This window comes from Poecilia latipinna, unplaced genomic scaffold (genome assembly GCF_001443285.1).
Source record: "Poecilia latipinna isolate Pla-1442-1.1 unplaced genomic scaffold, P_latipinna-1.0 Scaffold1749, whole genome shotgun sequence".
NCBI lineage: Eukaryota > Metazoa > Chordata > Actinopteri > Cyprinodontiformes > Poeciliidae > Poecilia > Poecilia latipinna.
In genome coordinates this window covers 91,458-107,177 of record NW_015114365.1, presented here as the reverse complement: position 1 = coordinate 107,177, position 15,720 = coordinate 91,458, and the positions used below count along the sequence as shown (strand labels likewise).

General features: G+C 36.8%; 2 protein-coding genes across 3 annotated transcripts in view; both read left to right on the top strand.

The window, feature by feature from the left end:
• arhgap27 (Rho GTPase activating protein 27) overlaps positions 1-7,258 on the top strand; it is a 35,008-nt gene extending 27,750 nt beyond the window's left edge. For both annotated transcript variants that reach the window (XM_015060845.1, XM_015060846.1), the window contains exons 10-19: positions 2,124-2,208; positions 3,078-3,179; positions 3,365-3,463; positions 4,509-4,614; positions 5,176-5,310; positions 5,644-5,742; positions 5,827-5,904; positions 5,994-6,125; positions 6,265-6,370; positions 6,808-7,258. In XM_015060845.1, the coding sequence (XP_014916331.1) occupies positions 2,124-2,208; positions 3,078-3,179; positions 3,365-3,463; positions 4,509-4,614; positions 5,176-5,310; positions 5,644-5,742; positions 5,827-5,904; positions 5,994-6,125; positions 6,265-6,370; positions 6,808-6,985 (1,120 nt within the window). In that variant the 3' untranslated portion in view covers positions 6,986-7,258. The remainder of the gene's footprint in view (positions 1-2,123; positions 2,209-3,077; positions 3,180-3,364; positions 3,464-4,508; positions 4,615-5,175; positions 5,311-5,643; positions 5,743-5,826; positions 5,905-5,993; positions 6,126-6,264; positions 6,371-6,807) is intronic.
• A 1,761-nt stretch (positions 7,259-9,019) lies between these two features.
• Positions 9,020-15,412, top strand: vps25 (vacuolar protein sorting 25 homolog). Its single transcript, XM_015060847.1, has 6 exons — positions 9,020-9,128; positions 10,155-10,300; positions 10,634-10,687; positions 10,771-10,859; positions 14,557-14,632; positions 15,107-15,412. Exons 1-6 carry the CDS (start codon positions 9,082-9,084, stop codon positions 15,217-15,219), a joined length of 525 nt encoding a protein of 174 aa, XP_014916333.1. The 5' UTR covers positions 9,020-9,081; the 3' UTR covers positions 15,220-15,412.
• The last annotated feature ends 308 nt before the right edge of the window (positions 15,413-15,720 follow it).

The following is a 15,720-nucleotide window of genomic DNA, read 5'->3' as shown; positions in this document are numbered from 1 at the left end:
CATGGGCACAAAATAATGGCTACAAGTCCAGTTAACTAATTTTAAAATCAGGCATTAATCAATGCTTTACTAGAATCTACCTGTGATGCATGTGGCTAGAGTCAGCGTAAAGTTCCGACTGAATGAAAATCATTATAACCTATTTATGTCACGTTAACAAAGAACCGCTGAAAGCCTACCAGGTTTATCAACTGCGGTAGCAATTTGGCTCCAACTCCTCCCCTTGTAATTTCTATATTCTTTGCACGAAATGTTGAATAAATATTAATGTTGTTTCCACATATCATCTCCGATGTCCGCTGGACTTCCGGTTGCGCCGTGTCAGCTGTTTGGGATTCCCCTCCGTAATTTTCCCTCAGAAAGCCCGGAGGAGAATCTGCGCTTTATGATTGGCTACCTGTCACATTCAGCGTTAAGCTCCCAGTCGGGGAAAATCCCTGATTTAGATCAGAGCGGCCACCACAATCTACCATAACACACCACACACTGCAGGATGATCGGTTACGAAATCACCAGCGATAATCTTAGATCGGACAACGATCTAAGATTATCATAAGGGGAAAATAGGGACAAAAAGTCGTGTAGTGTGAACTATTGCATTAGGTAGTCGGATGTGCCCATCTTCTCTATTTAAATCTAGAGATTACTGAAGGGCAATATAGTATACAGACTTCATAATCTGCACTCTTTTGGTTGAATGCAGTATTTATTTCCACTTTGGCTTTATGTTGTTTAGTTTTTATTGAAGTACGTTTTTTGTTAATGGAGACTGAGAATCCATGTTATTTTTGTTTTTGGTTGTTTTGTTTATTTAGTTTGTCAGTTCTAGTGTTATGTGTTCGTTTGAAAATACAGTGCATCTATCTATGGCAGGAAATCACATGCATTCTTCGTCATTTCCATTAAATCAGTGTCAAATGGTCTTGAAACAATATTATCGTTTATCGCAATAATTTTTTAGACAATTAATCGTCCAGCAAAATTTGTTATCGTGACAGGCCTACTAGCACGTGTTTCTTTTAAATTAATTATTGTGGCTTATATCCCATGAAAATCTAGACTCCGAAGGTTACATGTGGAGTCGACCCAGATTGTCGTCAGTTCAGCACAGCGATACCAGGGTCATTAAAGCGGCCTGTGGTACGTTTGGCAGCGTGACAAAGGGGGTCAAGTGAAAGTTTGCGAGCAGAGGGGGAAGCATTAAGTGTGCAAAAATTTCAGCAGCACTGACTTGGGGAGTTGATTAAGCACACAGTGGGCCGACAGCAGCAGATGGGATTAGTCGTCAAATCAGTGTGAAAACTTCACCCTACGCCTCAAACAGCTTGATTCTATGCCTCTGCGCTCTTCTTACTGATTCTGGGACCTTGACTTCCAAATTAAATGCAAACCTTGCTTTCATCTGAAAATAGGAGTTGGAGACTTAGAAGCAGTCCAATTTTTTATTTATTTATTTTTTCCTTTTCAGCCGAGGGTAAGACATTCTGACGTTGTCTCTGGTTCAGGAGAGACTTAACATAAAAAGTGCAACAGTTGCAGTTCATGTCCCTGATAGGTATGTGTGGTGGCTTTTGAAGCTCTGACTCCAGCTGCAGTCCCCGCCTTCTGAATCTCCCCCAAAACTCTTGAACAGGCTTTGTTTCGTAATTCTCGTAAGACTTCAGTTTTTCCTATTGTCTGCGCAAACATTTTCCCAACACATTATTTTCCATCGACATTCTTGGATATGGAACTGTGTCAAACTCCAGCTCCATTACCGATGGCTTTTTGTGGCTCTTACTCCTTGTGGAAAGTGTCACTGACTTTCTCCTTGTTAAGGAGAAAGTCAGCAGTCAACTATGTGATTGCAAAGATGTAGCATCTCTGTAGAAATCTGTTTTTTTTATTTTTTTATTTTTAATTGCAGTTATGTCATATTTTCCGAGTTTTGGTTTTCATTAGTTGTAAGCCAGAATGACCAAAATGACCAGAAATTAAGTCTTGAAATATCTCCCTGGTTGTCATACATCTGTATAATATTTTTGCTTTTAAAAACTGAATTGCTAAAATCATTTCAGTAATGTTATCAGGTTTTGAGATGCACCTAATCTGTATGTGTGTCTTATCTTTTTATTTTTTCCCAGGAAAAACTGGGTTCCAACATGGACAGTTCTCCACGGAGGAGTCCTGACGTTCCACAAAGACCCCAAACCCTCCCCAGGCGCTGTGGTAGGGTCCTCACTTTATTAAAATCGGTGCTTTATAGGAAAAAAAAATAAAAGAAAGAGTTCTGGCACTTCTCTGTTAATGTCACACAAATATGGGACAGCAATGTGCATAATATTTCTATGCACATTTGTTAATCAATCTATAGATTAGCAGTTTTATTGTACTTGGAGCCACTTTTAATAACGTCAAGCCTCATGGCGTTAACATGGACTTGAATACGAACTTTGAAGAAACAAAGAAAAACTCCTAAAAAGCGCAAAGAAGTGACAAGTCACCCTCAGGCTTAAGAGTTCAATAAGCTTATTACTATTACAGCCAGAAAAATATATTTATTTTCAGTATTAGGTTTATTTTTGTTTTCTTCTTCCTTAAAATGTATGTATTTTTTCCCCTGTCATTATCTAATGTGGTTTTAGTCTTGCTGTGTTCTATTCAACCCCTTGTATTAATTATTGCTCGTTAGGTCTTGCCATATAAAATATATATTCCTTTATATTTCGTTTCTTAGTTTATTCCTCCTTATTGTTCTTTGCTATTCTGCTTCTTAAACTGGTTTTAGCCTTTCTTGAATTATTCTTATCTCCTTCTCATATCATCAGTCCACCTCCCGTTTCTCTTGCATTCACGCTCTTGTGATTCACCTGTGCTGCCTCCTCATCCCCAAATAAAACCCTAAGCCGCACCGCTGCCTTGGCTGTTCTGTCACTTCTGTCAGAATCGCCGGCGTAGACGAGCCTTCGGGTCACGAGCCGGCAGTGACAGTCACGTCTTTTGTTCAACTTCAGCTCACCTCCTGGAATGTGGCGCGGTCAGTTTGGTAATCAGCTGAATTTTTTTATTTTTTTTTTCTCCTCTTGTTTTTCCAACAGAACAAGACCAATCAGATTGTTCCAGAGTTTACGGTGGAGCTGAAGGGCGCTACGATTGGCTGGGCCACAAAGGACAAATCCAGTAAAAAGAATGTTTTAGAGGTGTGTCTGTTTGTTGACACTGAAAGCAATGTTAAGTGTTCTGCTGAGCGGATGATTTTTACTTTGAGAAAATAGAACATGCGCTGTTAAAATATAATTATGTTCATGGAAAAAAAAATCATTTGAATCATTAATATAAACTTTGATTAAATCCTCCTTGATGTGAGTTTTCTCCCGTCTTTCAGCTCAAAGGGAAAAATGGTGTAGAGTTCCTTATCCAGTACGATACGGAAAGCATCATCCATGACTGGCACAAAATTTTAAAGGATACCATTCAACAGCTCGTAAGTCCTGGCAGTGACCAGAACCATCAACAGGAAGTAGTTAAATGAAAAAAAAAAAAAAAAAAAAAAAAAGAAAAGGCATCTCTTATGTAAATGTTTTGAATTTGCAAATTAGGATTGCTTGTTCTTTCCAGGACACAGAGGCTGATTTTACGTTTGTGTTTATATTTAAAATGGTGAACTTTTCATAAAACCAGGAAATGGGAGGAACAACATGTTATGGGGTTTGGCTTAAGGTTAAAAAGATCCATTCTGTCATCAGCTAATCTCACTGAACATCTTATATTCTGTTTTACATTTTGTCTCTCAGTTCAGAAAATGTCAGATCTGCTCTGAATTGAAAGATCTTTACTTTAAGTCATAAATATGGCCATTGGAGGCTCTGACTGAGGAATTCAGGTGTTGCCACGCTGAGCCCTCCCTGCAAACCTGCAGAAATGCTTTACTGCTTATTGGCTTAAAATCTCTATGTTTGCGTAGAGTTAAAAACTTCTTGACGTGGCCATTGATTCCCAGATCCTTTATGAAAATAAATGCTTAAAGAGATTTGACTTGAAAACTACGATTGAAATAAGTGGCCAAAACCTCCATGTCGAGGTTTTAAAAAGTCTTAAGTATGTTCTAAATTATACAATTTAGTTACATTGTAAGATTCTACCCTCTTTGCTTCCGTCAATGACTCGTTTTTTTTTTTTTTGTTTTGTTTTTTTTTTGATGGTTGTAATAACACGATTACAAAGTTAAGAAACTTAGCACCAAGCTAATTAGATCGTTTTATTTAACCTACTTTGGTCAAGCATAAGCGTCACTGTTTACTACACAAGTAAAAGGGTCAAACTGTCACTGGATTCAGATTTTGTCAATTGCTTTACCAGGAAAAGAAAAGAAAAGAAAACTGTACATACGAAATTGCTGGGAATATTCATTGTTGCCAAACAAAAAAAAAAACAAAAACAAAAAAATAGTTATAAACATACTTTGCTCAGATTGAAACTAAATTAATCCGTGTTCATGTCTCAACACTGCATTCATGTCCGTTCCTCAGGACTACCAGGAGCATCATTCTGAGGAAGAGGATGGGGACCTGTATGAAAAAATTGGCAACGTAGACAGAGACGAGAAGCCCGGCGCTGCCGTAGACAAGCGAAAACGTGGGTTAACTTAATTTTGGTGAAATGTTTTTAATCAACTGAGCATCCTTGCCTTTGGCAACAAACGGCACCTTGGCACAAGATGCCCAGAAGGACAACGTTCTGTATGGTTGTAGAAACTAAAAATCATCTGTGGGAGGAGTTTGGTGATTATGTGGAAAAGGACTTTTTTTTTTTTTTTTACCTCTGTGAAGTTTTAAATGACTTATCCTGCCTGGGAAAGTTTATTTAGAACTGTTGTTTGTGTGTTTGGTTGTCGGGTCTATTTGTGTTTTGCGGATCTGAAGAAGACTTAAAGTACTACATTAGTAAGTAGTACTGTGAATGATTTTGAAGGCTATATTGCTATGCTTACACATCCAAAGACAGGAACTGGTTTCACATTCTGAGCACACAGTTGAAGCTTGTTTCCAGTGTGTACTGGACATTCAAGGGACACTTTATGTCTTCGATCCTGTTTGTGATGAAGCTAAAAGACTAGCCTCTTGATCTCTGCCTTCACCTGTGACCACGAAATATGGAGTCACACTCTGTGTATCATTTTTTTTTTTTTTTTTTTAGCTCCAAGGCCAAGCATATCTCAATCGCCCAACAATGCAGGGGAAACGGACCCGAAGAAAGTTCGGACCAAGCTGATGAAGTTCCTCATGAAGCGCCCAACGCTGCAGTCAGTCAAGGAAAAAGGCTACATCAGAGGTCAGTTTGACAAGGATTTCTAACCAATCTAACCAATGATTTTATGGATGGCTGACGGAGATATATATATATCCGTATATATATATATATATATATATATATATATATATACACACACACATATATAAGGCTTAAATGGGTGGCATCAGATTTCGTGCAGCTAATAATGTAACTACGACAGATCAAAATAGAATAAAAACAGTAATAATAAAGCTTGTTGCATAAATCTCAATCATTCTTGCCCTTTTTGCTTTTTTGTCTCGATGTTTGTAATAGGAAGCTTGTTAATATCTTAGTTTTTCATGCCGTCAAAAATAATCTTACTCTTTGCAGAAAACGTGTTCGGTTGTCATCTGCACACACTCTGTGCCCACGAGAGGACCACAGTTCCAAGTTTTGTGGATAAGTGTATTAAAGCAGTGGAGAGGAGAGGTTAGTTAAATATGGCAAATATTTCATGCCTTTTTTTTCTTTCTGTATTAAAGTAGTTGATCAAGAGCTGCTGGTAATTTCCAGGTTTAGATATCGATGGGCTATACAGAGTCAGTGGGAACCTTGCAGTCATACAGAAGCTTCGCTTCAAGGCTGATCATGGTGAGGTCCATTGATGGTTTGTTTTAACTTTAAACAGCAGCGCCCCCTGCTGGGTTTTAATGCTTTGTGCACACGTTGTCTTACAACAGAGGAGCTGGACCTGGAGGACGGTCAGTGGGAAGACGTTCACGTCATCACCGGAGCACTGAAATTATTTTTCCGAGAGCTTCCTGAGCCTCTTTTCCCATTCAGCCACTTTAATGAGTTTGTCACAGCTATAAGTAAGTACATTTTTCCCACTTCTTTGATATGTCATTTCATGGAACAATTAGTAAAGCTTTCGTTTTTATTTGAATCTTGTCATTTTGTTTTTTGCTCCATATCGATGCTGTACTTACCGATTTTCTTTCATTTTTCTAGGAAATCCTGATTACAACTCAAAACTTTCTCACATTTATGAACTGGTCAAGTCACTTCCTCCTGTAAACCATGACACTATGAAACTGCTTTTTGGGCATTTACAAAGGTTTGAGTCTTTTTTTTTTTTTTTTTTTTTTTATGCTCTGATTGATTTTTCTATTGCATTGCTTTGAAAATAATAGCATTTTACAGTGCCTTCTAAAAGTTTTAATACGACTTCAATGTTTCATCAAAAACGTTTTTCATGTCATAGACCAACACAAATAAATGCAAAGTTGTGAAGTTGAGGGTAAATCATAAAAGTTTTTTAATATCTGATGTCAAACATCAAAAAGATCTAGGAACACAGCGGGAATCTGACAATCTAATTAATTGAAATGTAAAAAAGGAAAAACAACTTAATTTTTTCTGCTAAAAATAAAAAGATTGTATTTAAACAGGTAAATAGTTTGCCCAGGGACAGAAATACAATCTTTTTAAACTCCAGTTTACCCAGACTCACTGTTTCGTCTCTCTCTCTCTCTCTCTCTCTCTGAACGACAGGGTAATTGAATATGGAGAGGACAATCGCATGACCGTACAGAACGTTGCCATTGTGTTCGGCCCAACGCTTCTCCGGCCGGAGACGGAGACGGCGAACATCACCATGCACATGGTCTTCCAGAACCAGATCGTGGAGTTCATCCTGAATGAATACAGCCGTCTCTTCTACTCTAGCTAAACACAGTCGCTTGTGCACCCGGACAAAAGTGCATAAAGTGCTTGACTCTTCTTTTTGTTTTGTTTTTTTTTTGTTTTTTTTATGGTTTCCCATTGCATGTACATCAGCAGCCTGAATGCCACATGTAAAATTGAAGCTGTTTTCTGGAATAAGTTAAATGTGCCATTGCAAATTAACCTGCCAAGATGAGGGATTTTCAGCTGCCGTTGCTCTGTATGTTTTTGTGTTTGTTTTTTTGTTGTTGTTTTTTTAACCTGAGGACGCTTGCACTGTTATACTGTCTGCGCCAGTATTTTTAGGAATGTGTCTGAGCCGCACAGGTTTGACTTTTCTTCAGTGAAAGAAGCACTGTATCAAACTGCTTTCTCTCTTCGAGACTCTAAACTGTCTAAACCTCACAAGCCACTTTCTCCTATTTTGACTCTTGCTCTTTTTTGTTTTTAGTTGAAGTCAAAGTGTCAAAACAAAGCAGGATACACCTAGAAAGCATTAATGCTGTCTTAAATTAGCTCTCATCTTTATTTTAAAACATTTGACATATTTTTTTTAAATGTTTGTTTTAGATTTTAGATTTTATATCACTTAAGTCAATAACTTGAGATTGTATCCTAATATTTGCCTCTTTTCTCACCGCTTTGCCCTTGAATTTATTGTAATATAGACAGCTGAAGTAATGCCACCATGTGCCAACATGTTGGTCTGAAGTAGAAAATGAAATAGATATAGATTTTAAAAGACAGTAAGAGTATTTTTCATTTATGCTGTTCTTAAAGAGATTGTAAAATAATGCCATGAAGATGAAATAATGATTTATTGAGAGTTTGAAGCAAACTAAATCTAATGGTGAAATAGAAAAGTGGAAATTAGCATAGCTGTATGTCCTGTAAATAGCAATAAATGGCATATTTATGCTGTTAAGTTGGTGGAAAAAGCACAAGATCTTTCTATAATAAATTAACTTTTGAAAAAAAATACAAAGGTTTCTTTTTCTTTTTTTTTGTGTGTGTCATAGATCACACTCATGTTATTTGGGGGACACAGACTCTGTTTTCCTTAGTCTCATGATGAGGATGGTCAGGGTTGTCCATCATTTCCTTGGGTTTTATGATGAATCCTTCTTTGCATCGTCATCTCCAGAGGTTCCACAGTCGTCCCCAGAACACAACCAGCTGTCTTTATCAGGCTATCAAGACTTTTTCTAATCTTTTTAAGAGGGAAGCTCATGTAATTTATTTGCAACATACATTTCAAGCATTTATTTGTTAATAAATGCGGTAACTGAGGTGCTGAAGAAGACCTGTGCTTTACCAGTTGCCCTCAGCTCGTCTGAACCGCTGGGCCTAGAGTCTCTCATCTTCTTCTTGATAATACCCCATACTTCCTCTGTGGAGTTTTTCCAGTTTGAAACAACAGATGTTAGGCTTTGAACTTCACACATAAAGAGTTGTGAAACAAATGAGCACATTTACAGACAACATGTTTGCAGCTTTATTCATTAGCATTAGAAGAAAGCTTTAAAATCTGTTTTACTTTCTCACAGGCATGAAATTACTTTGACTTGATGTAGTTTCAAAGTCTATACAGAAATTCAAATAAAATATGAACAACATCAACAATTATTTCTACTGCTGCAAAAATAATTTAGTGTATCAATTATAATTATAATGTTCATAACTTTTTTTATTGTTAGCTGTATATGGAATAAACCAACTAAATTTAGTAGTTTTCAGGTGAATGTGCTCATTCTACTGGGGAATATGCACTTTCTGCTGCTCTTTAAGTTGATCGACATATACTGGCTGGGTAATTTGTCAGATTATCTGCTTTATTATGACTGTACCTCTTCGTTTTCACTTTATGTCCATGTAATATGCTAAAAAAAAAAAAAAAGTGAAGAAGAAACCAATTCAGAACTTCTTACAGCCTGACGAAATACTGATTACAATGCTTTTAAAAAATTCCAATAAATTCTGATAGACACTTTAATAATGAGTTTAGTCCGTTAGTTCTCTCTGCTCTGTGTGCTCAGCCGGAACTATTTGTGTGGTCGGACGCTCTTCCGGACGCTGTCAGCTGTGAACACCGCATCAACTGCGATGAGTTTTGAGTGGCCCTGGCAGTACAATTTCCCTCCGTTTTTTACGTGAGTCGTGTTTTTAACAACTACCGCATAAAAAGAGCGTTAAAACGCGCCTATTAACTATTTGTTTTGTCTCTGCAGCTGTTTGAAGAAGCGTTGATTTTTTTCAACCTAGCACTACGTTAGCAAGCTAATTTCGGCTAAGATTGCTAAGGAAGTGAATTTACACTCAGGTTTTCTAAAGTTAATAAAATAGCTACTTATGGCTTGGTTTAATGACGGATTTGCATGTAATTCTGCGCAAATACCTGATCACATGTACATTGTGATTTATTATAGGTTTGTGTTGAGGGAAAATATGTTTTATGGGATGTGTTTCCGCTGATGTTGACTCACTGACACTAGTGACATCTCAGATTCGCAGTGTTTGAACTCTTTTTTTCCCCCTTGTCGTTTATCTATCACAATAACAATTTTTGATTTAAGACCTCCTGCTAGTTATTAACTTGAGAGGAAAGAACATCACAAATCAATGACTAGTAAGAAAATTATATAACAAAATGAGTTCTTTGGCCAAATGTTTCAAGCTAGTTTGGATTGCTATTTTCTCTTAATAATTGTTTGAAAATATATGTACTAAAACATTTAAGTGTAACCCACAAGAATACAAAATCTCACAGGGGCCCATTGCTTTTTCACAGATTGTTTATGAATCTGATCAAATAAAGAAGGTCGTTGATGCATAGGGAGGTAACCTAACAATCCATTAATTTTCTCTTGGGTTATAAACTACTTCCTCTATTTTAAAAAAACTGCAGCATATTTCTCCTTTGTGGATGATCTGATTAGGCAACGGGCTTTGCAGTTTTAGACACGTCCGACTCCTAACTATAGCACAGCCATATGTGAATATGTGCTGTCAAACATTTTTACTCGTTCAAAGTTTCTTTGCCATAACCAGATTTGCAAGCTTCGTCCTAATACTTGAACCTCTATGCTTTCTTAAAATAAGCTGAAGCACGTTGACAGCTGCTGAGTTATGAGTATGCCTTACATTGCTCGGTTTGTTTGTTTTGTATTTTCGGACAGACTTCAGCCCAATGTTGACACGAGACAGAAACAGTTGGCAGCCTGGTGTTCCCTGGTTCTGTCCTACTGCCGGCATCACAAGCTCTACACTGTGGATGTCATGGAAGCGCAGGAAAGTCCCGTGTTCAACAACAAGAAGATAGAGAGTATCCTGGAAGCACACTTACACGATCTTTAATACAAGAAGTTTAAATTTATTCGTTGGAGTTGGAATATTTATATAATTTTTGCCTGTGATGTTTTATATATATTTCTTTTTGCAATGTAGAATGGCTATGACAAGTACAACCTGTGATTTCTTTCTAAGTATGACAGTTTGACTTTATTAACAATTTTCTTAAACTCACAGAGGGGAAAAAAAAAAAAAAAGATGAAAACTGCCTCAAACATGTCCATGAATACATTTCGATCTTGCTGTTAATTCAAATGAGTGTGTCCTGTCTGAATGTTGGTTTGGTTCATCCTTAATGCAAGTCCAGGAAAACTCTCAGTGGAAGCAATTCAAGTTGTGTTTGAAGAGTTGAGGAAAAAAGGTAAATCGTCTTCTGTCTTCACGTTCTTGCCGCGTTGATGTTCCAGCAGCGTTAAACACGCCTGTTGTCTGCGACTTCTTCAGGCAACCTGGAGTGGTTGGACAAAAATAAGTCGCGGTGTTTAGTCATGTGGAGACGACCAGAGGAATGGGGGAAGTTAATATACCAGTGGGTGAGTTACAAACTGTCCTCTGTTGTCTTGTCTGTGGTGCTGATAAAGTGAGAGAACCTGTTATTTATAGCACCAAGAGAAGAATGTTTCTCCAATCACATGTCCATTATGTCATGGAAACCTCTAACATTATCAAAGCTCTAAAACCAACCTGATCTTAACAATTTTATTAACCATAGATTATGGAAATATTGACATAATTGATTTAGAAAGTTGTTCTGCTGTAATGTTATTCCCTCCGTGGTGTTCAAAAGACGTACAATCCAAACTGAATTATTTGGAGTTTTGCTACTTTTTTTAAAATTCACTTTTAGTTCAGCAGTCTAAGTCTGTGCTGTTCATGCCAAGAAAAGAGAATTGCAGATGAATCGTATATCGAACTCATTCATCCCACAGATTTTCTTTGCGGCGTTAAAATGCCTGGAAGTGGAAAATTTGTCATTTTGCCGTTGAGTGGGAGCAAGGCATTACTTTTTCGCCATCTATGAAAGGACAAAGTCTGATCATGCTGAAGAAAGTCAACATCATGATTTATATGAAATTGATATGCTTTATCTTTGATTTTCTACGAGATCTTGATTTTTATTATTTTTCCTCCTGCTATTTTAGTTTTTGAGTTATTGACCAAATGGACACTCATAAAAAAAAAATTAACAAAAGTGAAGTTTACTATCTGTTTTGTGTTTAAACAGCTTAAAATTCAGGCTAAGCTGGACTCGGGGTTCTTAAAATGAGTCTAAATATGCTATAATTAAGGTAACAAAGTTCTAAAATATAAAAAAAAAAAAAAAATCAACAACACATAAACTAACCTGTATCTAGTGGGAATTTTATATTGCATTACTGGAAGCAGCAGATCAACAAAGTAAACGGCAAAACTGGTGATGTATATATATATATTTTAATTTATAACTAATTATTTCCAGCTCTGGGTGAGTGTGGAAATATTCTGTGCTTTTCCAGTCGTCTTTGTTATTTGCTGCATGATCAGCCCAGAAAGTTGTTTAATTTCTGATAGAAAAAATATGTGGACCATTTAAAAATAATCCACACTTGGAACAGGATCTAAGTGATTCTCTTCCTGCTGATTATTTGCTGCCTGCCAGGTTTTCAACAATTCTTTAGGAACCACTTAGTTATGTGTAAAATACTGATATATATAATTATTTTTATTCGGCTAAAGTAATCTAAAAAAAAAAAAACTCTGTGTGACAGGACTCTAATAACATGCTAATAGATTGTGCATTTGATATATCTCTCATTAGATTGTGTGCGGCGTTCATTTTTGAATTTAAGAGCTTTTTTATGCCTTCAATAAAACATTTTGTCTGGAAATGACGAGTACTGGTCAGGAAATGATTGAAAAAGCACCAAAAAAAATCTGGAAATCTTCTGAAATCCTAAGAAACTGTTAATAAAAGCTACCTAGAACGCTAAAATAAATTCTCACTTCTTAATAGCAAACTTTAAAGACATGAAGAGAACACTTACTGTGGCATCAGAACAAGGAAACTAAAGGAACTGATCGAGGGAACGGTTACATTCTTTACACCAATCTCATTCAAAGTCTTTCCAAAAGCCCCAATTAGACAACGCCTCCTACTTTAAAGTTCAAATTGTGCTGCTGAAAAAGACATTATTTGAGAACTTCAGACGTCGTCGTCATCAAATACTGCCGGTCTAAAGTGAAGCAGTTATTTCCAGAAACCGAGTGGTTTTGTGGGGTTGCTGATCCTTAATGAAATGACAGTCGTTCACCTATTGCCATTGTAAATCTTCATGTGACCTTCGCGATAAGGACGAATCTGTGCAAATTCATAACTTGTTGAAACCAAAGATATGGAGAAAGCGTGAGAGTCTCCTCTCCGTCTCGTCTCTTTAAGAGTCTGAATCCAACACCGTTTGTCTTTCTGTGGCAAAACTTGAAATATTACATGTTTAATCTCTGCGGAGGGAACTGCTTATCTGAAACAAACTAACACACCCATTTATGCACTTGCTCACCTTAAACTCCGTGTTAGGCAGCTATAAAGATCACTAGGCATCACACATTTAATATGTATTGAAACAAGAATGTATTAGTACTACAAAACATAGATAAAGCAATTATTTTCTAGCTTAAATGGATTGTGTGTCACTTTCTCTTTAAACTTGGGCAATATATTAAGATTGTAGTTAATGTGTGCACACCTTAGTTAATGTGCCAGTATTTTCTGTCATAAAGTTATTTAAACCAGTACAATTATATTAATTAACTGACAATTAATTAACTTTTTAAAATATGTTTGTAAATATAGAATGTTTTTCAAATGTTTTGGCAGCTGTTGTTTGCGTCCGACTCATTTGTCTGGCTTTAGGATTAGGACTGTAAAACATAATCCAGATCTGGCCACAATCTCCTAAAATATGTTGGAGAATATGGTCTGATCAAACCATAATTTGGACCTTGAGCACCATTTCCCACAGTGGCACATGGTGGTGGCAGCATCATTCTGCTGGCTTTTTTTTTTTCTCCTTCAGATTGAACTGGGGTTTTAGAACCAGGTTATTACATCTTTATAATGTGTTTTCCATTGAATTGCACAGGGTAAAACTATCTTTAAAGTGAACAAGGTTTTGAAACTGTCTATGATTGTGAAAATGTTTTTTGTTCACATCACAAATAGTTTGTGTTTTTTTTTTTTAGTTGTAGAATTTATTTATTTTTTTTATGCATCATCAATTCCACCAGCTCCGTTTTTCCAAAGGTGCTCGAGCCAGGAAACAAAAGGAGCTGCCCCGTGTGTGTCAAACTTTCCCTTTATACTCAGTAGCATCTGAGGGCGGTGTGCATATAAACAAACCCAGTGTTAATAAATCAACATCATTATTTTGGCACCCCGGGGTTATGCAATTGTATATATTTCTAAAAACAAAGGTGTTACGTTTTTGCTTACGTTGCTGCTTGCGTTTTTAGATGACATAAGCAGCAGATGTATTTTTTACACGTTTTGTGGTGGCCGCCAGTAATATCAGTGTTGATGTTCGCTCTCTTTTAAGTTGGCTGAGCTACGATGAAATGCTTGATGTCTCAGTGTGCGTTGTGCTTAAAGGAGAACAGATTTTTTTTTTTTTTTTTTTGTGTAATTGTATCGGCAGAAACCAACAGAATGATCAGACATTTCACACTGATACTGTGGTGGTTTCTTCCTAAAAGCACATTTAAAACTGTTCTCTTAGCATTGGTGTTAAAACTTGTGTGACATGGATCTGGGAATAAAGGTTTCAGTAAGAAGTAAAATTTCTACTAGAATGTCTTTAAATTTAAATTTTCGTATCGTATTTAAACGTCTCTTTGCAGCTGGTTTTATTGTATTCTCTCTATTCCTTTGTGCTTTTACTGCTATTTCCTGGGTCTTGTTGTTGCACACTTTGTTAAAAGTTGAGCTGCAAAGTTCTTTTGTACGGAAAAACTAAAAAAATAATGAAGATAATAAAAATTTTCGTCAGATTTTCCACAAAATCCCTCGCAAGTTAGAAAACATGGAAATGCAAAATAGCTCTGATTCAAATGCAGAGGCACATAGGAGAAAGTATTTTTAGTAGAGAAGTATCTCAATTTTAAAATGTGCCTATTCTTGGTTTTTTTCTTTTTTCTTTTTCTTTTTTAACAGTAAATTTAAGGATTAACAGTGTTTTATTTTCTCTATTGTCTCAGGTGTCCAAAAATGGCATGAACAACTCTGTGTTTACACTTTATGAACTCTCCAACGGTGATGACACAGACGGTGAAGGTATGATACGGTCCCAATTTCTCGTATTTCACGGCTCTAAAAGGGATCAGAACAATATCTGGAGAATTATGTACAATTAAGCTAAATGCAATTTCGGTAGTTTCTAGGAGAAATAAACTCGTAGTTTAAAAACATGTCCGTGTTAGAAGTGGGCAGAGAGAAAATGGTAATGCATGGAAAACGGCTGTTGATGTAAACATGAGCCAAAACTTTATATCACAGTCGTCACAAGGGGGTCGGTGATGTCTCTCCGGCAATGCTGAGCCTCGTCTGTTGTATTGATTATGAGTGAATATTAGTTCTGCCTGTTGAATTGAATTGCTGAGTTTAAAAAATTAGACAAACGTGGACAGACAAGACGAATAAATAAATAAAATAAGGCATCCAATGATGATAGTTACAGAGCAGTTGCGCTCCGATAATACCGTCAAATGATCGTTTTTCCTTTTTTTTTTTTTTTTTTTTTTTACGCAGAGTTCCACGGTTTAGAGGACTGGATGCTGCAGCGCTCCCTGCAGGCTTTACAGACAGAAGGAAAAGCGGAGATCATCGCTATGGATGACGGAAAAGGTGTCAAATTTTTCTAAAGCGCCGCTGGAATCACACTTTTACACTCCGACCGGGAAACAAGGCGGATCTTTAGGATGGGTCGCGCCTCGATGCAGAGGTGGATGCTGGTCCCTTAAATGTTTTTGTAGTTGCCTTTTTGGTTCACAACCTTCTCTTTCTGGAAGAGAACCATTATTGTTTGCAGGAGGAAACAAAAAAAAAAAAAAAAAAGCATCTGAGGTGACACTGTGTTTATAAAATTATCATTGGTGACATTTGTTGCCATTTAAAGATGCAATGAGTATCAGGGGACTAAACACTATCATGTCTGAGTATTTCAGGGGAACATTTCCCCATTAGCTGTCATTCAACTTCTTCATTTAGATTTTAAATGCAACTAGTTCTATCTCCATTTTCTCTATCAAGGAGTTTACTGTGTCTGATTAGCGCTGGACCTTGGCTCGGCCGTCGTTCCTTGGTGCCCAGCCAGAATTCCCAAAGAAATCCCAGAACACAAGACCTGAGGGACTTTTTTAAAT

What these genes read in the sequence shown, in the direction of transcription:
- vps25 (XM_015060847.1), top strand. Translation starts at nt 9,082, where the DNA reads ATGAGTTTTGAGTGGCCCTGGCAGTACAATTTCCCTCCGTTTTTTAC. An exon ending in CAACAACAAGAAGATAGAGA is followed by an intron (nt 10,301 to 10,633) that starts GTATCCTGGAAG and finishes ATGCAAGTCCAG; the next exon opens with GAAAACTCTCAGTGGAAGCA. An exon ending in GGAAGTTAATATACCAGTGG is followed by an intron (nt 10,860 to 14,556) that starts GTGAGTTACAAA and finishes CTATTGTCTCAG; the next exon opens with GTGTCCAAAAATGGCATGAA.